General features: G+C 39.9%; 5 protein-coding genes, 1 long non-coding RNA gene and 1 other non-coding gene across 8 annotated transcripts; 5 read left to right on the top strand and 2 right to left on the bottom strand.

The window, feature by feature from the left end:
• Positions 1 to 548: 548 nt before the first annotated feature.
• LOC131298795 (ATP-dependent 6-phosphofructokinase 7-like) lies at positions 549 to 2349 on the bottom strand. The gene is made up of 6 exons (XM_058324265.1): positions 2170 to 2349; positions 1868 to 1894; positions 1538 to 1733; positions 1020 to 1096; positions 821 to 856; positions 549 to 716 (listed from the first exon to the last, which is right to left on the bottom strand). The coding sequence occupies exons 1-6, from the start codon at positions 2347 to 2349 to the stop codon at positions 549 to 551; spliced, it is 684 nt and encodes a 227-aa protein (XP_058180248.1).
• Positions 2350 to 2812: 463 nt separating this feature from the next.
• On the top strand, positions 2813 to 10209 carry LOC131299237 (pentatricopeptide repeat-containing protein At1g51965, mitochondrial). 2 transcript variants are annotated; one of them, XR_009190663.1, is made up of 3 exons: positions 2813 to 3609; positions 4772 to 6651; positions 7213 to 10209. XR_009190663.1 is itself a non-coding variant. In XM_058324872.1 (2 exons), exons 1-2 carry the CDS (start codon positions 2857 to 2859, stop codon positions 5975 to 5977), a joined length of 1959 nt encoding a protein of 652 aa, XP_058180855.1. In that variant the 5' UTR covers positions 2813 to 2856; the 3' UTR covers positions 5978 to 6715. The 2 variants fall into 2 exon arrangements, 1 of the variants encoding a protein (XP_058180855.1); XM_058324872.1 differs by lacking the exon at positions 7213 to 10209 and having other exon boundaries at positions 4772 to 6715.
• LOC131299264 (acid phosphatase 1-like) lies at positions 9657 to 11318 on the top strand. The gene is made up of 3 exons (XM_058324908.1): positions 9657 to 10075; positions 10394 to 10603; positions 11006 to 11318. The coding sequence occupies exons 1-3, from the start codon at positions 9657 to 9659 to the stop codon at positions 11181 to 11183; spliced, it is 807 nt and encodes a 268-aa protein (XP_058180891.1). The 3' UTR covers positions 11184 to 11318.
• Positions 11006 to 12466, bottom strand: LOC131299289 (uncharacterized). The gene is made up of 2 exons (XR_009190677.1): positions 11992 to 12466; positions 11006 to 11836 (listed from the first exon to the last, which is right to left on the bottom strand). It is a non-coding gene; the product is annotated as an uncharacterized LOC131299289 (long non-coding RNA).
• Positions 12467 to 13989: 1523 nt separating this feature from the next.
• On the top strand, positions 13990 to 17343 carry LOC131299281 (profilin). Its single transcript, XM_058324924.1, has 3 exons — positions 13990 to 14329; positions 15162 to 15299; positions 16901 to 17343. Exons 1-3 carry the CDS (start codon positions 14207 to 14209, stop codon positions 17033 to 17035), a joined length of 396 nt encoding a protein of 131 aa, XP_058180907.1. The 5' UTR covers positions 13990 to 14206; the 3' UTR covers positions 17036 to 17343.
• A 1043-nt stretch (positions 17344 to 18386) lies between these two features.
• On the top strand, positions 18387 to 18534 carry LOC131299327 (small nucleolar RNA snoR135). Its single transcript, XR_009190709.1, has one exon. It is a non-coding gene; the product is annotated as a small nucleolar RNA snoR135 (small nucleolar RNA).
• A 2992-nt stretch (positions 18535 to 21526) lies between these two features.
• On the top strand, positions 21527 to 23397 carry LOC131299275 (protein OXIDATIVE STRESS 3-like). Its single transcript, XM_058324918.1, has 2 exons — positions 21527 to 22065; positions 22838 to 23397. Exons 1-2 carry the CDS (start codon positions 21860 to 21862, stop codon positions 23163 to 23165), a joined length of 534 nt encoding a protein of 177 aa, XP_058180901.1. The 5' UTR covers positions 21527 to 21859; the 3' UTR covers positions 23166 to 23397.
• The last annotated feature ends 973 nt before the right edge of the window (positions 23398 to 24370 follow it).

Raw genomic sequence — 24370 nt, 5'->3', positions numbered from 1 at the left:
GGGTGTTTGCTGGATAAACAATCCGGGTGCAAAGGGAGAAATTAAACACCGGGTAAAAGTGAATCCTGCTTAGCCTATCCTTATCCCCTCCATTGTCCACCCGCCAAATGGGCCGTATTTTTTTTCCCAACTCATAAAGAAACGGCAGCCAACAGAATACAACTCATTTCAAATCTTTCAAACAACTTACCCAAAATTTCATAATCTGAAACTCAACAGACTGAACCTTAAGACCTGCTGGAAGTACTTGCAGTCATCTACAAACTTGACCATATGTGATCCCATGTCCTTATATACATCATCGCTAGAGATTCTGCTATCCATCCTATCACATTACAGCTCTCATCGACAAGAAACACAAAATCCATCTCTACTTCCAAATGTGGCTGCAGGTGAAATCCTTCAAACTAAGGACTCCAGATCAAAATCGGCCATTTATCAAAAGTTGGCTGCAGGTCACAGTAAACCAAGAGCACAATCACGGAGGTATTAAAAGTGGCAATGTTTTGCTCTCAATCATACTGATCTCTTTGCTTGTTAACTCGTTACTAACGCCATTTCCCCCTTCTAAGAGCTGGGATTGTGGTTGCGGGTTCATCTTTCTTGGCTTCATTGTTGCATCTAGGGTCCAAGAAACTTGGCTGATTGGTCGAAGACAGCACCCAGGCCCTCATTCTGTCAGTTATCACAACCTTGTTCTGTCTCTCTATCACCCACTGCACATCAACATCATTAACATAAATTCATGCTAATCATTTCAATAATTTCTTTAACCCGACTTGATTTAGCCATTACAGTTATGATTACAAGAAAATAATACAGTTAAGAGAAAACTCAAATCAATAAGAGCCTTTGGCTGGAAATGATGTCACCATTGGCAGAACCAGAAGTTAATCTTTGCTACCATTCATAAGTAAACTTGAGAAAATGATTGAAAATAGCATCTCCAATTTCTAAGGCTTGAATGCCATCTCCGACCTCAGAGACCTACTTTGAACTCAAACTTCAAAAGTAAGTACCAAAAGAATAGCAAAAATGTTGAATGCTCTTAATTCTTTTACAAGTTTGCGAAGAGTACCAGTCCAAGCACCAGTCACTATGGATAAACTCCATGATTCAAATGTTGGTAAAGCAAAGACTGACTGTTATAAAGACGGGCATGTTCACTATGCATCATTCAATATTTAGTCTCACTAATAAATCAAGAAGCGCATATTGACGATGTTCAGTTCACACCAGAAGTCAGGTGCTATGTTCGATATAAGTTGGTAGTTAGACAAAACATAACATGTTACCTTAATCCTCCTTTTTAGAGATTTTTTGCACCCAAATAGTCAATCATTATAATGGTATAACTAATTTACCAAAAAAAAAAAAAGGCTACTTAAAAGAAGAAGCCACTTTGAAGATCCCAAGTCATAGGATTGATGACTGATATTTTTTTTCGAAAAGCAAAGAAAGTAATATTTCATTGATATAACAAAATATTACAAGGAGGAGGAAATAGATAAGATTGATGACTGATATAGAGAGATACTCGCATAGAATGGTATGTAAGCATGTCTTCCATTAACTTGACCAACTGTGAAGCCTGTGTATCCTGCCATTGCACCATGGATTGCACTGTGAGCGAGGAGCGTGCAGTGCAGATTATCTGATGCATTGCTTGGAATGGCACGAATCATGTACGTAGGTCGGATTCGCCAGATGAAGGAGAAGACTAGTCCAGTTATCTAATGTTTTTCCAGGTAAAATAATTGTCCAAACTGTACCACTTATCGGTACTTCCGGACAAATCACCATTGTATCATGAAAGAGAAAGGAGCTATATTTCAGAAAAGTAACCTATATACTTGAGGTTTATCACCATTTTCTTCTGTTTAGTAAAGTGATCCTGCAACAGCAAAGAATAAAGCGTTTACTAGTATACATATGGCAAACTGTAGGTCATCAAAATGGATATAGTTGTAAACAGGACCAAGATAAAACGACCAAGTGTATGGCTAGGCTTCAATAATTTCGCAGCTTCAAATATCACTCATTGCATGCATATATCCATCCTCTCTGGCTGTCGATAGTTAATTTATGATTCATTACCTTTTGACCCCATAGTTATCAACTCCAATTTCACTTCGATCGATCCCTTGAATTTCAACATGCAACACTTACACGAGCACAAGGTAAAACAGTGAGCAAAATACCTTGATCTTCACTGAGATATCCACAACCCAACATCTTGGGGTAGTTTGTTTCCTGAAGCGTCCTGCCGGTCCTTGACGGACAGGGATTCAGAAAGAAGCTCCTGTCCTGTCCAGCACCTTCGGCTATTACAAATGACCAGGTGCCCATTTTCTTTGAGTCTTTTCTCCATATATTCAAAAAGACCACCCGGTCCCTCCTCCAGATAAAAGGGTGATTCTGGAATTAAGCAGCAATCCACATCTCGGCTGGCAAGAGTGGCAAAACGAGAACTTATTAAAAATTTAGAGAGAAAGGCGTCCTGATTTCTATTATTTTTGTGTCAAAAATAAATAAATATCCAGTCGGTAAAAAGAGAACTTATTAAAAAACAATACATTTTCTATAAGAAAAATTTTCAACTTTTTTTATAAATTAAAAGAATTCATGGATATCTAGTAAATTATTGAAATTATTTTGAAAAATTCGAATTATTGTTAAGTTCTCGTTTTGCAGACCTGATATTTATTTTGGGACCTAGGGAGCCCATGGATTTACATGGATCATCGGACTGGACCCTCTGCGGGCCAGACCCTTATTGGGCCTCCAATTGGTTTTGCTCCGTCTACTATGATTGAATATCAATCGCTCCGACACTAGAGAGCACAGAAGCAAACGATGAGGCGCCACCACAACAACCACCACAGCCTCCTCCGCCACCTCCACCGCCGCCACTTCGCCACTAAATACACCGCCAGAGTCATCACCGAATCCTCCGACGGCCGCTCCCTCGCCATCTCCGTCAACCCCCCGACCCTCCCCACCGACGTCCGGGGCTACGCCCTACCCCGCCGCGACCTCGTCTGCCACGTCACCAAGCTCCTCAGCCAATCCCCGCCCGCGCCGTCCTCCCCCTTCTCCGACGACCTCCACGACCACCTCCTCTCCCTATCCCCTCCCCTCACCCCCTCCGAAGCCTCCGAAATCCTCAAATCCCTATCCTGCCCCCGCCTCGCCCTCCGCTTCTTCCGATTCTGCCCCTCCCACATCCCCGATTTCCGCCACGACCCCTTCACCTACAACCGGATCCTCCTCATCCTCTCCAAATCCCCTCCCCACGACCGGAACGACGCCGTGCGCCGCATTCTAAACGACATGGAGCGCACGGGCGTGCGCGGCAACATCTCCACCGTTAATTTACTGATCGGGATATTCGGGGGAGGCGAGGAGCTGGAGAGTTGCCTGGGGCTGGTGAAGAAGTGGGAGCTGAGGTTGAATTGTTATACGTACAAGTGCCTCCTTCAGGCCTACTTGAGGTCGAGGGATTTAAACAAGGCGTTTGATGTGTATATGGAGATGAGGCGGCGCGGATATAAGCTGGATATATTCGCGTATAATATGCTCCTGGATGCTCTGGTTAAAGACGAGAAGGTTTGATCTTGTTAGTCGTTCGTTTTGCGTACATACTTTCTATCTTTTTGTTTCTTGAATTGAAGTTGTAATTACTTGTTCTTGTAAGTTGTAGCAGTGCAATGTATATATGATTAGCTACGCAGTCAGTGACGCATAATTTGTACTCAGCGGGGCCTGAACTTTAGGTATTTCCAGTGTAGTAACAAAAGTATATTTCCAAAGTATATATTGCTACTTGTTAGGTATACGTAGACTCTATTTAATTTTATACAGGAGACCAAAAAATGGTCCATAATTTGGAATTTTATGAGGTTTTTTTTTTTTGTTCACGCTTATGTAGGACCTTTAAGAATTTTTTTTTTACCCTAGGGATTTGCAGGGGCCAATCCTATAGAATTATATTGAATTGATTTGAAAAGGTAGTGTAATTCGTGAAAATATTTGGGGTTGTGCGGGGACTGGGAATCCCCTGACACCCCCTTGTGTCCGCCCCTGGCCACAGTTTGTTTCGTATGGTGTGAAAATTTTTGAAAAGTTGTCTAATTAATCTAAAGGAAAATGTCTTAAAAGCTTTGGCATCATCAAAACTAGAGAGAGAAATTGGTGCATCGAGAAATAGATGTATTGGAGGATGTGTGTGGGTAATTGCAAGTGAAGCATGTAATACTACTCGGAAAAAGTATTCAAATTTGGTTCGTGGATGGGGTTTTGATTAACCTCAAAAACTTAAGGTAGAAAAACCTACGGAGCTGAGCTAACTATTTTCGGTCCTAAATTATGTGAATCGTAATATCGAAAACACACAAGCTTAAGCTGTTTAGCATGTAGTTGCCAATAGCGTTCTGTCAATTGTCTAATTTTCTTATTAGTGATTGGTAGAAACACCCTTCTCGTTAAAGTATAAACTAGAGAACGCTTGATTTCCTCTGGATTGCTTGATGAAGAGTGCAAGTCTGGAATTGTCCGATCAAATCTTCATACTTGTAATCTGTGATCAACACGAGTCATAGCAAAAGGTCTTTCAATATGGCATTATTAAGTGTAAATGTATAATAAGAACAGTTTGCCATTGATTTTATTGGTCCTTTCCCTTGAGTCTTTGTTCTTCTTATTTTCCTCAAATTTGTAAGCATCACTCCAAATGATCCTGATAATCTGATGATATGCAGAATATTGACAGGTAGAGCAGGCTTACAAGGTTTTCAATGACATGAAACGCATGCACTGTGAGCCAGACGGGTATACATACACTATTCTGATCAGAATGACTGGTAAAATTGGGAAGCCTGATGATGCACTAGCCCTCTTTCAAGAAATGCTAGCAAAAGGCTGTATTCCAAACTCAATTGTTTATAACACTATGATCGAGGCACTTGCTAAGAGTCGGATGGTTGACAAGACAATATTTCTCTTCTCTAAAATGGTGGAAAATGATTGTCGGCCAAATGAGTTCACCTACAGCCTCATTCTAAATGTTCTGGTTGCTGAAGGGCAGCTTGGTAAACTTGACGAGGTTGTGACAATTTCAAGTAAGTACATGAATAAGTCGATATATGCTTATCTTGTGAGGACCTTGAGTAAATTGGGCCATGCAAGTGAGGCTCACAGGCTTTTTTGCAATATGTGGAGCTTTCATGACAAGGGAGACAGGGATGCTTACTTTTCTATGCTAGAAAGTCTATGCAATATGGGAAAAATAACAGAAGCTTTGGATTTTTTGGGCAAGATTCATGAAAAGGGAATAAGTACTGATACTTTTATGTATAACACCTTGTTCTCAGCCCTTGGAAAATTCAAACAGATTTCCCATCTCCACGATCTTTATGAAAAGATGAAGAAAGACGGCCCTCCACCAGACATCTTCACCTACAATATTTTAATCTCCAGCTTTGGTAGAGCTGGGAGAGTTGACGAAGCCGTCAAAGTATTTGAAGAACTTGAGAACAGTAAATGTAAGCCTGATATTATCTCATACAACTCTTTGATCAATTGCCTTGGGAAGAATGGCAATCTTGATGAAGCCCACATTAGGTTCAAAGAGATGCAAGAGAAGGGATTGAATCCTGATGTGGTCACATATAGCACACTGATTGAGTGCTTTGGCAAGACAGATAAAGTTGAAATGGCTTGTAGGTTGTTTGATGAGATGCTGGCTGATGGCTGCTGCCCTAACATTGTAACATACAATATCTTGCTCGACTGTTTAGAGAGGTCAGGAAGAACTGCTCAAGCGGTTGATCTTTATGCGAATCTTAAGCAACAAGGGTTGACACCAGATTCAATCACGTATGCAGTTCTTGAACGGTTGCAAAGTGGTTCACGTACGTCAGGTAGAATTCGCAGACAGAGTCCGATTACAGGATGGGTTGTTAGTCCTTTAAGGTGATTGAACACATACATATTTAGCATATGATCAGGGGAAGTGGGGTTTTGTTTGTTCATCCTGGAATTCTTCTGTTTGTTTCTGCAGCAGGTGACTAATTTGTTCTAAACCGTCAGGATTGGTGAACATTATAGAATATTGAGGAAACACCCTCATACTTGTCACATATTTTGAAGGAAGGAACTTGATACCATGTCTTGATAGGCAATTAGTTGAATATATAAACTTGAGATTGACAATATGAGTTGAACTGGTTTGGGCCTTTTGGTTCTGGTGGATGCTGGTTATCGGAGGAGATGGGCCTTCTTTTGGATGCTGCTTTGCAAAGAGATGTCCAAAATCCCGAGTAAAGCAATCTGTATCAGAATCTGCTTCATTTTCATGTGCAAAACATCACAGTTGCATTGTTCATAATGATCAAAAATGTTTACGGCTATACTATGAAAAAGATGGTGGAAAGTGCTGATTTATTGGTACCAGGTATCCTGTTTCTAGATTTCTGGGGTCCAGATGAGTGGGTGCCTTTCTTTGACATAAGTAAGAATCTTCCTCATGCAATTTGAAGTTGAAGGAGCCCAATGAGCTGGCCTTGCCTTGCCTACGAAGCAATGAGCATCACCTGCTGATGTACGTAGTTGCGCTGAAACTTGTTTTACCGCCCATCCTGACATTCAAAGGTAATTTCGTGCTGTTGATGTGCCCATCTTTGTAACGCAGTTTTGTTCCCTCATTCTGACAAAACAGAAGTGCAAATTTCATAATTTTCTGAACATTTGAATGTTTTGGATGCTGATATTATGCCTTAATTATTCTTGTTATATTAGCAGCTAATACTGCTGTTGTACAAAAAAAATGGCGTGTCCCTGGTTTTTCTTACCGGGTGGGTCCATGTGGCCTTGTCTGGGGCGTGATACCAAAGAGATTCCTGTGATTGTCCATATAACCTAATTCCATGTGGCCTTGTCTGGGGCGTGATACCAAAGAGATTCCTGTGATTGTCCATATAACCTAATTCCTGTCGGGATGGCGATGCACCTTATTGGACATTAGTCATTTAGAGTAGTCACTTAAAAGTCATTAGTCAACATAACCTTAACGTACGGGCATACTTTTACTCATATGCAGGATTTGCGTGTTTTTTGGAGCTCCAGACATGACGGTCACCAGCTATAATAAGTATTGAATTTTATTATCTTGTTATCATTGCTACAAATGTTTTTTGTTTGATGTTTGTTCAGGGCATAGCTCTTGTGGAAGCAAGGAAAGCGTGTGCGGAGCAGATATTTATAGAGAAAACCTATAGGAACCGACAGGTCCCTTACCGAAATTGTACCAACGGCCGCACCGGGCCGTTTCCGGCCACCAGACAGCCGATCCGAGCCTTTCAAAAATTCTAAAAACAAAAACCGAGTGGGCCTACGTGAGAATCAATGGCATCCGACGCGCGTAGGTGTTCGATCCAAACACCCCATTTTGTTGTATATAAATGTATATACATGTATATATGAAAAAATGAGGTGTTTGGATCGAGTACCTACGCACGTCGGATGCCGTTGAATTCCGCGGGGACCCACTCGGGGTTTTTTTTTAGAATTTTTTGACTGCTCGGATCGGCCTTCCGGTGGCCGGAGACGGCCCGGAGCGGCCGTCAGTACGATTTCGGTACGGTACCCGTCGGTACCAATAGCAGGTCTCGATATTTATATGATTGAAAATTATTGTGTAGGGAACTTGTCTAACAACTCTAACCTCAAGACCCATATGTTATGCTCACCCATCTTGGGGCTGCTAATCAGGTTCTTTCTGGTAACTCGAGGGATATTACTGCATAACTCAAACTACCTCTCTTGAAGGGTAACTCTCTATCTTTTTTTTTTGATAAGTAGGGTAACTTTGTATCTTGATTGTACTTATATGATTGCTGTATTCGTGACTCTTGAAATTGAATTCTATTCGTTTTGGTTTTCCTCTTCAACAGTATGACGGAATGCTTGGAAATAAAATTTGTGTTTCTATCCGTGACCAAGCTAAGCTGCGTAGAATGGTGAGAAATAAAATTTTCTGAAATCAATGGAGGTGGCGGAATAAACCTTGAATCTGACTTTGTCTTGTCTTGGAGACTTATTCATGAATATAAATTTAATGTAATGTTTGACAATTTGAAACCTGGAGGTAAACTCAAAGGTGTAGACAATCTAATAAAGTCGAGCCTTTTAGTGCTGTTGGCTATGGATCCCTTATGAGAGAGGGGAGAGAGAGAGGCGGGGGAAGTGTCAAAGTCCTTCCCCAAGATCCAATTAGTGGAGAAAAAAAGATTGAGATTTTAAGATGCAAAACATGACTGAAGAGCTTCCAGGAAACGGGCCAAAACGACACTATTTTGATGCCCCACACAGCTGTATGTGTGACTGCAGTACAGCACCCCCGGATCCCTCTCTCTCCCCTGTGTCCTTCTCCATCTCCACTTTTATTTGTATTGTCCCCTTTATATCGGATTTTTTTTCCTTTGTTTATAGTCTCCACTTATTTTCTTCCTCAGTAGTATTGCCTATTTCCCCATACATACGACCAACACCATCAAATAGGCTCATGATTTAACACTGATTTTTCTTCCTTTTGTTCTAAGTTCAAAATAAGAAAAAAGGGAGAATATACGGAAATAAGTAAATAATCTTTAGGAGATAAATACTGAGAGAGAGGAAGAGGGGGGCAACTACTCACAGAAGAGTGGACGATTTGTGATCTGAACCGTCTGTTTAGCAATTAATGGTCCAGATGATAATTGTCGAGATAAGATTTGAATCATTGTTTGTTGAGATGCCGCACTGCCCCTTATAGTGCAGAGGTGCACTACAGAATCAGGTGTCCCACAAGTAAATTTGCCCACCCAGTCGCCTATACATGCAAATAAATAAATTTGCCCACTCAAATTTTCCACATTTCTCGTTTTTGAATTTGTCTGTCATTATTCTTATTATAGGTGGATTTCCCGTACTTTTTCTTTCTCGTATGTGCGGAAATGACTTTATTTTGACTTTTGAGACACAAAAATGCCACTATCGTACTCAGGTTTATTGCAATAGTAACTAGTAGTAGTTAGTAATTTGTCGGGGAAGCATCTCAAAGATTATACTATTTCTTATCTTTTTTATTAATAAAAACTTGGTTTGCCTCCAAATTCCAACATGTAACATTCAAGCATTACCTTTCGTGACCAGCTAAAACAGCCAACTGCCCATCTTAGAAAAATGAATGAGAGAGAGAGAGAGAGAGAGAGAGAGAGAGAGAGCATCTAATACATGGAAAATGTGCGGAATCAATGTAGCCCCAGTCCGTGACCATCAACCACTCTGTTGTTTTATCTTCTCCTTTTCGCATCTTTTACATTGTTGAGGATATTCTGTTTCGATGCTGCATTTGCTTTGGGCTGAAAAAGCTGATCTGATTCTCTAGCCATTGATTCAAAAACCCTACCCTGATGCCAAGGCATGTGGTTGGGCAACGGTTGAGCCAGACTTTTTCCTGCATGGCAAAAATCTTGCAAATCGATCACTGTCGACCTTAATTGGGTTCTGTTGTCTCTTTCTGATACACACCTTTCACATGGCAATAATTTTGTGGCCAGCAAAACTAGGCCTTGTGTAGAGGCAAGGCTTATTTAAAAAGAACCCAAGAAAAGAAAATGAGCACCAAATTTCCCTGTCCAAAGAACATGGAGCTCACATTCTTCTTCTTCTTAGCCTCTGTTCTAGCAACGTCCCAAGCTGCAGCAACTCCCTACCAAATCCACCTTCTCCGGCCACATTCCGGGGCTTCCGGCCACCATGTCCCCGACATTTCCTGCCTCAGCTGGCGGCTCGCCGTTGAGACTGACAACATCCGCGACTGGGACGTAGTCCCAGAAGCGTGTGAGAACTACGTTGGCCACTACATGCTAGGCCATCAGTACCGAAAAGATTGCAACGCTGTTGGGTACTCCGCTTTGCAATATGCTAAGAGCCTTAAGCTCGCCGGAGACGGGAAGGACATTTGGGTCTTTGACATTGATGAAACTGCACTCTCTAACCTACCGTATTATGCTCGCCCAGAAAATGGATTTGGGTAGGGTCCTAACTGACACTGTCTTCCTTTTTTATTGCTTGTATTGGTCTTCATTGCATGTGACCAGACAACCTCAGTTTTTTCCCTAACGTCAATGGTTGTTAGTCCTACCAATTAGAGAATGTTCACACTTATGACTCTCTCCTTCTCTCTCTCTCTCACACACACACACACACACAGAGTCATACCACACATCCACACACTACATCTCAGTTCCCAGATGGCATTGCGGATCTTATAATTGTTCTACTATGATGTTTTTATATCCTCGTTATAGTCTGATCGGGTGTTAATTACTCTGGAGTTGAATTATTTCAGGGCAAAAGAGTATAACGCGACATCATTCAATGAGTGGATTGAGGAAGGAATAGCACCGCCAGTTCCGGCAGTTCTTAAGCTATACCAAAAGTTATTGCCTCTGGGTTTTAAGATAGTCTTCATTTCAGGAACATCTGAAAAGTACAGAAAAATCAAGATTTCTAACCTGAAATTAGCCGGTTACCACACCTGGGAAAAGCTCATTCTCAAGTAAGTTTTTTTTGCAGTTCTCAACGGATAATTGCTTTTATTTCCAATCTTTTTAGGTTCCGGAAAAATTTATTTATTTTATAAAAAAAAAACAAGTACTACAATGAAAGAAATTACAAGAAGACCCAAAGAAAGGCCTGAACACCTACGCGTCACAACTACCAAAAGAGAAGCCGGGAAGAAAAAAAAACCCCTCACATTTCTGATGTTAGTTACAAAGTAAATGCGCCCAAATGTCGTTTTAGATGGGGCTCATAGTTGATTACAAAGAATGTTGTGCGGCCACATTTTCACTCTGGACAATCATCTTTAGACTTTCCGTGGGTCCGTACTATGACAGCTGCATTTTACTACCAGTGGTATTAAGTCGATCATGATCAAGTTGCGTGTCTGCGTGCACAGGGCAACATCGGAGAGTGGTGCCACGGCATTGGTGTACAAATCGGCGAAGAGGAAAGAACTTGTGGAAGCAGGATACAGAATCCTTGGAAACATAGGGGATCAATGGAGTGATTTGTTCGGTACCTACGTCGGCAATAGGACTTTCAAGGTGCCGGATCCTATGTACTACATTAGCTGAAGTTTGTGGTAGTGTTCAGTGCCTAGCATTACCGTTGTTCTATGACCATTTAATCCAGGGGTCATTGTAATGGTTCTAATTTCTCAAAGCCCAAAGGTGCCAATAAAGAGTTGATCCCAAACCTGTTCGATTTGAGTTCGGCTTGATTTTTTAATTGATATTCAAATTGATGGGGTTTTTTTTTTTTTATCAAACGTCAAGCAATTCATTCATCATGCAAAGGGAAAAGATTTCATCACAATGTACATGAATGAACCAAAATTACTAGTAAATCAAAGACACGAGTTACTGCTAAAAGCACACAGACTACAGATTTAAGGAACCCTTGCCGAAGCAAACCTACACTAACTGCCGGTATGAGAGACCCGTCAGTGACTCAGCAGTAGAGGATTCAAAAGGATTCACAGCTCAAACCCGAAGTAAGTGCAAGATGAAATCGTAAATCGGAAGCAGAAACCCAAACTGACACACCGGCAACCTCTTGATCAGAAAACAACACCAACGAAGAGCTGGCGCGGCTTTGCAATTACAACATGGACGCCACTCCAGGGCAAGTCTTCGCTGGCACAATAGACTTCGGCGCGCGAGTGGGCACGACAGTAGCAAAACCAGCTCACGCAACCATGGCGGCCACAGATCTCAAACTTCGAACACTACACAATGACCACCAAAACAGAAACAAACTCAAAGTTATTCGCCCACCTACCACACCCACCGGATCTGGGGGAGACCCAGACTGGAAAACTTACTGGAAAAACCAGTCGTAGAGAGGAAAAAAAAATAGCAAGAAAAATGCCGGAAAACCCACCTTCGCCCTCACTGGTTATTGCAACCACAACCACTGTCAACCCAAGAAACATCTAGAGATTGAGAGAAGAAGGAGGAGCCATCCTAGATAGACCAACCGACCGAAGGTCGGTAACGAGTTCACTGGCGACCTAGCGCTTGAACCACCTGGCCGGAGAACCAGACAACGAACGGTAGGGGTGGGAGGAGGAGAGGAAGAGGGGAGGGGGAGAGGCGCCGCCCCTCTCCCAGTCGGAACCCGAGATCTAGTTTTTAAAGCTAGTTTTTAGAGAGAGAAAGTAGAGAGAAGGGAGAGAAAAGCGGAAGGGCCAGATGGTGAGGAAGAAAATCAAATTGATGTTAAAAGTCTTTGAATTTACAAAGCCAAAGCTTGAACAAGCTCAATTGGATTAGCTTTTCCATCAGTACTGAAGAAAAATATAGTCAAGTAGGTCGAGAAGTCCAGCCTGTTTCTATGCAACCATTCAATGATCCTTGATCACCTTGTTGCCTTGTTCCTGCTTTTCTTTGAAAACCTGTTCCTACAAGTTACAACCTCCATAATTGGGTGCATCGATGGTTACGTGGTCCGACCCCAATCCACACCTCTACGCAAACAAACACACAGTGGCGGAGCTAGGATTAGGACTCCGGAGGGCCGGCTTAATAGACATATAAAAATCAGAGCGTATATTTATTATATCATAAGATTTTAATTTGGTTTCCAATACATTACGTTTCTACGTTGGAATGATTCTAGCCTAATGATGTTAACGTATACCAATCATTTTATTTTTTTGCTTAGGCTATTTCAACCGTTGCGTACTTATTTTTTATTTGTGAAAGAAGTTGAGAAATGAGAATGTAAAATAACCAATTTTTCATCAAATCAAACCAAAATTATTAAGATTATACGAAGCTATACGCTAATAATAACGAATAATATTCAAAATTAGGTATATACCAAATAAAAATTTTAAAACTCGAACGCTCGGGGGTCAGGACTGAAGCCCCCGGACCCCAACAAAGCTCCGCCCTTGCAAACACACACACACACACACACAAGAGAGAGATTGAGAGAAAAATCATTATGTATATAACTCACATATATACAAGCTACAAAAACTCTCCGAAAATCAACACCGGTTCCACTCCGGGGAGCCACAACCGGCTCCATGCACTCTCCTCACCCTCTCCCTCACATGGCTGCACCGCCCCTACTCTCTCTGCTCTCTCATACATACATAGATACATATATATAGGAGAAGAAAGAAAGAAGGAAACAAGGAAGCATGAGGAGGGATCCCATGCTTCTTGCACATGTGAGAAACCCAACAATAATTAAACTGATGACTACAGAAGGAGTACAACGTTAAATGTGTGTCTAGCCAATAGTAGCAAATGAATTTCAAAACGCGATACAATGAACTGGGTAGTAGTTCAACAGCTTATTGGCTTAAAGCTAACCATTAGATAAATACTTTATGGTTTTAAATTTGAAATATCTGTCTTTTATAAAATCCGTGAACTCTTGGAGGTTATTAATTCATTACTTGAATATAAGCAAATAATGTATGCAAACGGCAAAGTTATAAGCGAATCAATCAAAAACAGCAAAACAATGTCTTTGTTGTGCATACATTATTGAGTCCATCTTAGACAAGTTATTTAATCGAAACCGTTCATTCTCTAAACATATTTATTTTGTATAAAATTTCAAATTAATTAGATGTCGTAGTGCTTAATCGTTATACTACAATTTACGGCACTGTTTTGTTTTCAAAAGTCATTTCAATTATTTGATTTTGTTCTTTTAAGACGAATGTCCTTGTGTGAATCATATAAAATGAACGGTTGAGAAGATCATAGATCATATCCGCGTCAAATAAATGGAGACCCCCACCAAATTCTCCCTCCGGAGGAAAAATTATTCCACGCCCCACGTGATATCCCACGTCTCTCTTCAACTACAGAGAGTTTGAGATTAAATGTGAGGATCTCATAAAAATGTGAGATGAAGAGCTTGGAGCACCGCCACAGGTGCTCCAAGGGCACTGAATAATCTCTCCTCCCTCCCTGTTTTCAGAACTTTCCAGACAACTATTTATGGCATGCCTTCCTCGTACCACATCCCACCTCATAGAAAACCAACGTAGAACCATTTCTCCTCGTAAAGCTTCGTGAGAGAGAGAGAGAGTTAAACACAAGGGAAATCGAAAAAAGGGTTTTTTCGAAAGATGTCGTGGCAAGCATACGTCGACGACCACCTGATGTGCGACATCGAGGGCCACCAGCTCTCCGCCGCCGCCATTCTCGGCCACGACGGCAGCGTCTGGGCTCAGAGCACCTCCTTCCCCCAGGTCCTCTCTCTCTCTCTCTCTCTCTCTCTCTCTCTACACTCTTTTTAACCTTTTTATTCTCAATCGTATTGTTGGTGCCCTCTATCGATCTGTTCGTGGAGATACTAATTCGATTGCATTTATCAGATCTGTACAGCCGCCTGTTTATTATTCTATAGTAGTAATCAATAGTATTTGGGCGTTTCTTTGATGTGAGATCGATTTTGTTTGGCTTGTTGGAGGTGGTTTTGAGGGAGTTCGATTCGGTCAAATTGTTCGTGGTGTGACCAAATAGTATTTACTGTATGATTGAAGCAATCATGAATACCAATTCATCACTTTCGTGGGATTGGCATATTTTTTGTGGACTTATGGGAGATCTCATTAGTCATTACAGATCTTTCTTTTCTTTGCATCTTTCCCCTGCATTTCGATATTTACTGTGTGTTTGGTAGTAATGTTTGCCCGACATATTGATGCGCTGCGTGATTTGAAATGCGTGAGTCATTTAAGATTTGCGAAGTTTGATACATTGCAGTGCTTCCGATCAATTATGACTGGAAATGCAATTCCAAGCTTTTTAATAAGCAGTGAACGAGCGGTACTGGGGAATATGTTGTTGGGTCGGGTTGAATGGAATCAGAAATCATTAGTGATTTCAAAGTGGAGATGGTGTCATCTACAGTGTGGGGTAGCTTAAGTTCAGTAATTCGCTTCATTTTTATAGCATTGCTCTTTCTTACTGAAAAATTGGCTTGTTAGTTTGCTATCTGCTATTGCTTCTTCTTCTTCTTCTACTTTTGTTAATGATACGATCGTTAACTATGAGGGGCATTTGTATGCTTATTTGCAGTTTAAGCCTGAAGAGATTACTGGCATAATGAAGGATTTTGATGAGCCTGGATTTCTAGCTCCTACTGGACTCCACCTCGGCGGCACAAAGTACATGGTCATCCAAGGAGAGGCCGGAGCTGTTATCCGTGGGAAGAAGGTATTTCCTTTCTTTATTATAAACTCCTTTCACAATTTCTCGTATGATTTCAAAAAAAATGCATTACATGCTTTAAACCTATCGCAATTTCAATGTGATTGGAGCATTGCAATTGCTTTCTATCAATACACTGAAATTTCTCATCAATTTCCTACTGTAGATGCATCTTTTATCTGCTTTTCTGTCTTGTATATTTGGTAACTTGTTTGTTCTCTATTCCAAATCTTACTTTTGAATCTGCCTCTTCTTTTTTTTTTTGCCTTCAATTGATTGCTTCTCTATGTATTCCTTGTGCTCCCCACTGCCACAAGCACAAATCATTGCTAGTTGGTGTGATTTGTTCAAAAAGTGGTGTATACATCAGTATGTTTGTACACTTCGAATCATCGACTGCAGGGCTGGCGAAGTGGTAGCCCCGTAGCAATCACGGACCTCAGGAAGCCTTTGGTCTGGAGTTTAATTCCCACCCTATTCTTGTGTTGGGCAAACACATATGAGACTTTTTGCCCAGCTTTAATTTATGGGGCCCCTGCTGGCAGGAGGGTGGGATTGGTCGCTCGGATTAGTCGGTCTATTGTGTTGGATATGAGTTACCAAAAAACTTTGAAGCAATACACGAGTTTTCAAAAGTGTAATAGAAGCCAAGTCTCATTTGTGAACTCACTTCTGCGGTTGCTTAATGTTTCAACCTAGAAACTTCAGCGGTTGGACCTAATCCTCCGACTCCTATTTCTTTCCACTCGAGACCAATTCATGTTTCATACGGACCTAAATACCTTTCATTTGTGCGAGAAGAACAATCCAAAGCAATTGAAAGCTTCCACATGAGGACCCACCTCCAATAAGCCTTGATCATAGTGTTTGTTTGCTATTTGCTAGTACACAATCGCATGTGGTTGATTTTTTTGCTTTTTTCTTTTTTTTAACTTTATATTTGAGGTGTCACTGTTGTATGGGCTTTCATCATAAGATTTTGCAAATACAACTATTAAAGCAGAAAGCTAAGAAAGCCTTGGTTGCTTTTTTTCTTTCGTGCTTAAATGACATTAGACAGATCATCTGAACTGGCAGTGAGTACTTTGTTCAAATTACAATGCAAGGGTCCCATCCAATTTGCTTGGATCACAGATTTGGGAAAGGATTTCCCAAGCGAAAAGAGGAGAACCTGATAGAATAAATCTCTTTCTTCCCTCATCCAAACACAGTCTTAATCTAGCTTAGTCTTTCTTCCCTCATCCAAACACAATCTTAAATCTAGCTTAGTCCCGGTTTGTGCCGTCTAAGGAACACGCTTCTTGGAATAGATAAGAAGAGACGGTGTACTTATCAAGCGAAGGTAAATAAAGGACATTAGAAAACCGGGTAAAATTGTAGAGTGGAAATGGAACTTTGAACTGGCAAGTTTTGCCTTTGAGTCTAAATTTGGAGGATGGCGGATCAAACTAGGGTCAACTACCAATGTTGAATTTTCCATTACTTTCTTTTTCGAGTTCGACTAGATCATTAGGTATTGCTGTGTTGGCTGTATTGGCCATGGCACAAAACTTTCCCAAAACACTTACATATGGTACTGTACTACTGTTAAATCGACTATTTTGCAGGGCTCTGGTGGTGTGACTATAAAGAAAACCGGTCAAGCTCTGATTTTCGGTCTCTACGACGAACCCGTGACTCCAGGGCAGTGTAACATGATTGTTGAGAGAATGGGAGATTACCTCATTGATCAGGGACTTTAGGTCTCTCCTCCAGATTCATGATCTCTTTCGTGGGTTCTGCGCTTGCATTGTCTTCCTTCTGTGCCAATGAACTAGCCACTGAAGATGTTGCAGAAGAATAACAACGAGATTGGAAACAGTCAGTTTTGGCATTTTAGAGTCATTTTGTTTCGTATTGATTCATGTTCTAGTTTGTGTATTTATCTTCTCTTTTTTTCTTTTCTTTTCTTTTCTTTTTTGTGTGTGTGGCTGGAGTTGAATCTGAATATTTGGGATTTTGGTTATCCTTGGATTGCTTCTGAATATGATTATCATTATTTTTGCTAAAACGATCAGCCCCTTGAATTATCGGCATGTCAAATTCCTTTTACAAATTAGCCCTTAAAGTTTTTAGACTTCTGTAATTTGGCCCTTAAAATGGATGTGTAAATAGAGTGCTCCATGTATTGGTTAGGGAGTCATGCCAATAGAGCCACACGGCCACGTGAAAGAGAGAATCATTGAATCTACTTCAGAGGCGAAGTTAAGGTGCACTCTACGAGCATTAAAGAGTAAAGGTTCCATGCAATATGCTACGAGTGTTAAAGAGTAAATGTCTCATGCTACGAGCGATAAAGAGTTAATTTAGTCTCATCTATGAGAGCTAAAGTGCTAAAGAGCAAGTTTAGTTTCAGCTACGAGTGCTAAAGAGTAAGTTTAGTTTCACCAAGCGATTATAAAAGTTACACATCGTAAGTACCGAATAGCAGGTGCACACTCTAAATTTTTTCCCCTTTGAATTTTATCAATGTGGTAATTTTGTTTCAAATTTTATTCAAACACTCAACCTTATATTGTGAACTCTCATCGATCCAAATAACTCATAATGATACGTCTAATCCATTGGTCCAAACAAGGTAATCTAATCCATTAGTCCAAACAAGGCAATCGTAAATAGAATCCGGGTTGATTGAATCCTCATCCGGATTCGATAGTTATAAAGAGGATCAACCATTTCAACATGATGGTCTCACCCGGATCCGACAAACATAAGAGGATCCAAATATTAATCCAATTTTATGCTTTTAGGGGTATTTTGGTACAATAACAAAACCCTAATCCTCGTGTACCGATTCACCATATATATACATGTATCTCCCTTCAATAAGCACTGCAATGGGGCTGCAAGTGCATTGTGAGGGCCTAGAGGCGAGTAGGCGACGTCTCTCTCTCTCTCTCTCTCTCTCTCTCTCTCTGTGATTTTGATGAATTTGATTGGGGGTGGGTTTGTGATTGTGAAGAACACTGTGCAGGGCTCTCTCTCTCTCTCTCTCTCTCTCTCTGTGATTTTGATGAATTTGATTGGGGGTGGGTTTGTGATTGTGAAGAACACTGTGCAGGGATTGTGTGTATCGGCGTTGTGCAAAATCAGTGCACGGTGTCCGAAAGTGTTCCCTGCAACAACGATTTCATACGGGGAAGGTGGGCAGTTGTGTTTCATTCCTCCTGTTGAAACTTCAACAATCATCTTCCCCACATCCCCCCCCCCCTCCCCCCCCCCCCCCCCCCCCCCCCCCCCCGCTCTAGATTTCTGTAAAGCTCAACCGAAAAGTTTAGTTATGTCAGAAATCACATTAATCGGAGCTCATGAATTAATATTGGTCACAACTTATTTATCTGGAAATAAATAAATCTTGATTTGGTATATTTTGATCATTATTTTTAGAAAAAACCACAAGTTTGTCACACAGAATGAACGATTGTGAACGGAAAGTGAGGCAGTGAAGCTGTGTAGGTTTAGAAAAAAGGTAATGTTAAAAAAAATTATGAACAAGATCATCCCATTTATATTGAAATGGACAGATTACAAATTACAATAGCCCAAAGAAAATAAAACAAAGCAAACCAAAGAAAAGTCGCAAGAAATCAACACCGAGGTCAGACCTATGAGACACACTTGTGAAGGAGGGTAGAATAACCAGATTTGCACCTAATTGATGCTCGCTCAAGGATCACCACCGGATGCGTTGCCAACGCCGCCAGCGATGCCGTTGGGACGGTTCAATTATTTTCTTGTCTGAGAATATGCTTCTCTATCTAAAAATTGCTATTTAGAAAATTCTATCAATTTCCCTCTTTTGACTCTAAGATGGTGCAGGCCTTGGACATGGATAGACATACAATAACAGATTTGAGTCTTGAGAAATTATCTATTCAGCTCCATTTTTTGACCAAATCAACTAGACTGGGATGGAATTCCCTATTTAGAAAATTCTATCAATTTCCCTCTTTTGACTCTAAGATGGTGCAGGCCTTGGACATGGATAGACATACAGTAACAGATTTGAGTCTTGAGATCTATTCAGCTCCATTTTTTGACCAAATCAACTAGACTGGGATGGAATTTCCTATTTACTACTCCACTATAACACACAGTGTAATACCAACGAGGAACATCTTTAACTAACTAAAAAATGAATATCCTTACCCGTGATTGATTCCACGTTAGATATCTCTATTAGATTCTCCGGTCAAAATACGGAAAATCTCCATTCAACTCTTAATGGAAATGGAGTTTTGTGAATCCTATCCGGAATGGACTGTTTTGGAATGTAAAGAATTAGAGCATTGTCTCATCATGTACGACACCTAGAGACAACTTGATAAGATTTCTTCGTTCAATAGAATAAAAAATTATGAGATCACCTATCCTCCATTGTTCCAACTCATGAGGGGATATAATTTTTTTTTTTTTTTGTCTCACCAAAGTATGCAAAATCATTTCGATAGTGCCTCTATTTATTCTCATCCCACATTTATTGCCTAGTTCTGGAGTTTATCTCCTGTCTCAAGGGAAGTCAAAAAATTAGAACATTAACCAAGTCCACCTTTGAAAAACTCGATAAGTTATTGGAAACATGAACACTCCTAATTCCCTACCAAGAGACAAAATATGTTATAGGTTACTGGATAAGGTAGGTGAGAAGATACATACATATAAAGGTGGAGTGTCACGACCCGCATCAGCTGATCTACTACCCATTCGCCTAACCACGTGACTCAATCTATCAGCTGATCTACTACCTATTCGCCTAATCACGTGACTCAATCTACTAGCCATTCGCTTAACCACGTGGCTCAAAATGTGTTAAGTTATATAGTACTTTGACATGTCCCATTATATACCATATCAACTTTCCACAATCCACCGATGTGGGACTTTGATTCCCATGGTGGGTTCTTAGAGTCTCTTCACCTTGGTTGCAAGGTCCTTGTTGCACCACATGGTCCATCCACCAAGCAATGTAGGACAAGTCCCCGCTGAAGCACGACAAGCTCCTCACTTGTCGGGCCCACCCAAGAGCACATCTCCTCGTGGAACCCGCCCTACACTTCCGGTTGGTGCAAGCTCTGATACCACCTGTCACGATCCGCGCCAGTTGACCTGCTACTCATTCGCTTAACCATGTGGCTCAAAAGGTTAACTTCAAATTATACAGTAGTCCAATGTGCCCGTTATATACCATATCAACTTCTCACAATCCACCGATGTGGGACTTTGATTCCCATGGTGGGTTCTCACATGGAGAGGAGTTCTGATGTATAAACTTTCGAGTCGATGCCCTCTTACTTATAATTAAGTTATGTAAGAGCATCTTTAAGGGGAGAAGAAAATTTTAATGTCCGAGGAAGAATTTGGTTACCTGTGTAGCAAATTGAAGAGCAATTGGAAAACGTAACTATAAGGGAATCTTCAAGTATTTAATTAGCGATTGAAATCGATCTCTCTATTCAAACATGGAGAGAGAAAGTTACATCAAAATAGTATAGCAATTTTGCTTCTTCCTTTAAAGAGCATTTTGCTCACATGACTTTTCAATTATGAATAAATTTTAATTTTGCTTCCTCCCTCGAAGATGATGTGAAGAAAAGAGATGTTTAATTGAATTCAATATTAAAACTATACAATGAGATTTGTATTTATACAAGGGGAGGAAGCTTAACTATGAAAGAGAATCATCCTAATTATAATGAAATCATAATCAATTATAATATCGTAATCATATCAGCACATGATTATGATATTATATGATTACTTTATTCTAGCATCCCCCTCAAACTCAAGTAAGTTTACCAACTTGAGTTTGAAAAAACTAAAAGAAACTAGAAGCAGTCATGTCAAGCCAAGCCAGGAAACATGGTAACATAATATATTATGTTAACAGATAAGTTGTGTAAGTCCCGTTTATTTGATAGGGACTAACAATAAAATCAAATTTAAAATGCAATAAAATGTGTAATCATTGTTGTATTTTATAACTTTCATAAAATTTAATTGAACACTAGATATAAAGTCATTTCAGATAGATTACAAAATCTAAACAAAGAGATTCTTGGATTAGAAAATGATTATACGTGCAAGGTTTGGTTAAGATGGTGACTAGGATATGGCTGGCTCCCAAACCATAGAGCTTATCCTCTTTAATTTCAATATATAATACTAATCAATTGTGATACAAATCTTGCCTAAGTCAAAGAATTAAATTAAACCATATATGGGAGATGATAATGTGGGATTAAATTAGTCCATGGCTTTTGCCTGTAAACCCTTTGTCAATCGTCGGCATCTGTACCATCACCCAATAAGAGGTTCACTAATTAACTTTATTTTCTCCACGTGTTACCGTCTAGTCGGAGTATCATGAAAAATCCATGCTCCCCCTCTCATGAGGAATTTTAAACTAAAACCTAATCCACACACGAACATTTGCTTGTTTATAAATGTGCTCCCATGTCTCAAGTTCATAAGGTGAATATTTTTTCTTACTTAAGTTCCATCTCCTTAATCCTTGTCTCTTTGATTACATGGGTGACCGTGAAGGCATGATCATTATGGACGGGGAAGAAGATTCTAAATTTTCGAATGGATCACTATTATCAACATCAGACAATATGGGAGATGACGATGATGATGCAGCTTCTTCATCAACTTCATCATGTTCATCAAATTCCACTTCCAGCACTGGGCCTTTGTGTGATTTATCTGAGCTCATGGCCCAGCTACCTATCAAGTAAGTAACTATCTTCTTCTAAAAGGGGTCCTTAATTATGGATCTTTATACATCACAAAACATATATAGTTCATTCGATTCGATCAACTCGATCACATATTATTGAATCCCTAGTGATCATAAGTCATGTTTGAATCATGAATTTGTAGACGGTTTTAAGGTATAAGAAAATTGTTATATAGGAGAACCAAGTACAAAAAAGGGATATATTCATTTTATTAGTCGTTCTTATTATTTCCTTCATCTTTTCTTCTCTACAAATCTATCCTTCAAATCCATAATTCACATCGAACATAAGAACGAGAAAAATGATATTTTCTCCATAAATCTTGATTTTTTTTTTTCCAATCTGAACAGTAAACCTGCTTTCTCTTTCCATATTCTAGGTGCATGATTATCTTGCCAACTTAAAATTGCATGAATACTTTCTTGGTTATTAATGGATTAATGGATTAAAAGCGAAGCTTTCCCAGCATCTTATTCATATATCCTACTCCCGCCTCTGTCCCATATCGCACAATAAGGTCAACTATTCCATTTTACTAGATGTCCCACAATGTTCGTCCTCCTCAAATTAAGCTTTCTAAGGACGTCGATCTCCTAAAAAAGATAAATACACATAGTGAACCAACAACAATATGGACGGAGGAAGTAATTATATGCTTGGCAACAGACTATATAACTAAATCTGAGTGCGTTTAAGCTTGTTGTTTAGTCGTATTTTTATGTTTGACTAAACACAAATTAATTTCAAATACTCCTATATATGCAGGAGGGGATTGTCTAAGTTTTACCAGGGAAAGTCTCAATCTTTTACATGTCTTTCAAGGGTTAAGAGCATAGAAGATCTTCCAAAGAAAGAAGCCAACCCTTACAGAACAAGGAGGAAATTATTGAAGGAATCCAAGAGCTATGCAGGAGGCTTGGGCAACTACAAATTATGCACTCTTCCAAAGCCTGTTATATCAAAGAAAGTTAATAGTATTTCAAGGGGTCAATTACCCTTTTCATCCTCGTCCTTTCAAAGCAGAAATGGGAGTTTTGTTTTTGGCAATTGCATGCCTCCTTTCATTCCTGTCCAAAAGGACTTGGGATGTTAATTTTATGACCTGCATACCCTGTTCACCCAGCTGCAGCATGAATGTTCAGAGAGAGAGAGAGAGAGAGAAATGTGGTTCATTTTATCATCTTGTAGTAAGTTAAAATACACAAACTTTTCTTTAAATTGTAGCGCTGGTTTACAAACTAATGTGGCAGTGGAGTTGTTTTATCATTTCATTTTGACTCTGTCATTTTGTATTTCAAGACTTATTGGTGTACACACCAAAGTTCTGAATACCGTATCGACTTTCTTATTAGTACGGTACGTATCGGTACTGGTTAGATATCGGGTACCATTTTGAAATTAGCGCTACTATGATTATGTTGGGCCCAGAGTACCCCTATGAATTTGGTTACACAATGTCACTTCCTGCGACCGCTCTAAAAACAGAACAGACTTACGGGGGCGATGTCAAATGTCATAAAAGACTTAATTGAAGCTCTCTCTCACACCAATTGGTTCGTGAGAGATGGTGAAAAAACGGTTCGACAGATTATATACAATTTTTTATTAAAAAAAATTCCTTATACCCTCCAATTAAGTGCAGAAAAAAATATGTTGGAATAAATTTGGATGAAGCGACAAAAATTGAACTTTTTCATTTTCCCTTATTGAGCATATTAATATGGAATTTTAGAGAGAATTCTCTTGTGTTCAAATAGTATCACCGGATTTTAATTTTTTTGCTTTGAATAGAATCACCATAATTTGTGACGTGGAATAACATAATTAACCCAACTTAAGTTTACGCTAGTGATTAACTTATGCAGAATAATTTTTAGGTTTTGTCTTTATTCAATTTTTTTATGTGATATGAGTGAATAAGGACGAGAGGAATCGAAAAAGTAAAAAAAATTCAAGAAAAAATCTAAAAATTTAACTTAAAACTAACAAATGCAAAAATAATTTGAATAATGACAAAATCAAAAAATTATGGTACATAAGTTAACGAGTGAACGGGACAATTACTGAAACTAAACTACGTACACTTGTTTCCAAAAAGCCATCTTCTCTGTCTCTCAAAAACCTCTCCCTAGGCATGCGGGAAAACCCTAACCCTCACCCCTCAAACGCCGGAGATGCAACCTCGGCCCCCCCTCTTCTCCCGCCGCCTCACCATCACCCTTTAAACGCCGGAGATGCAACCTCGCAGATCTGTACATTTTTGGGTTTGTTTTAATTTGAAGTAAATATAGAAAACAT

Source organism: Rhododendron vialii, chromosome 8a (assembly GCF_030253575.1).
Source record: "Rhododendron vialii isolate Sample 1 chromosome 8a, ASM3025357v1".
Classification (NCBI taxonomy): domain Eukaryota; kingdom Viridiplantae; phylum Streptophyta; class Magnoliopsida; order Ericales; family Ericaceae; genus Rhododendron; species Rhododendron vialii.
Note: the sequence above shows the minus strand (reverse complement) of the source record. Positions and strands in the feature narration are given on the sequence as shown.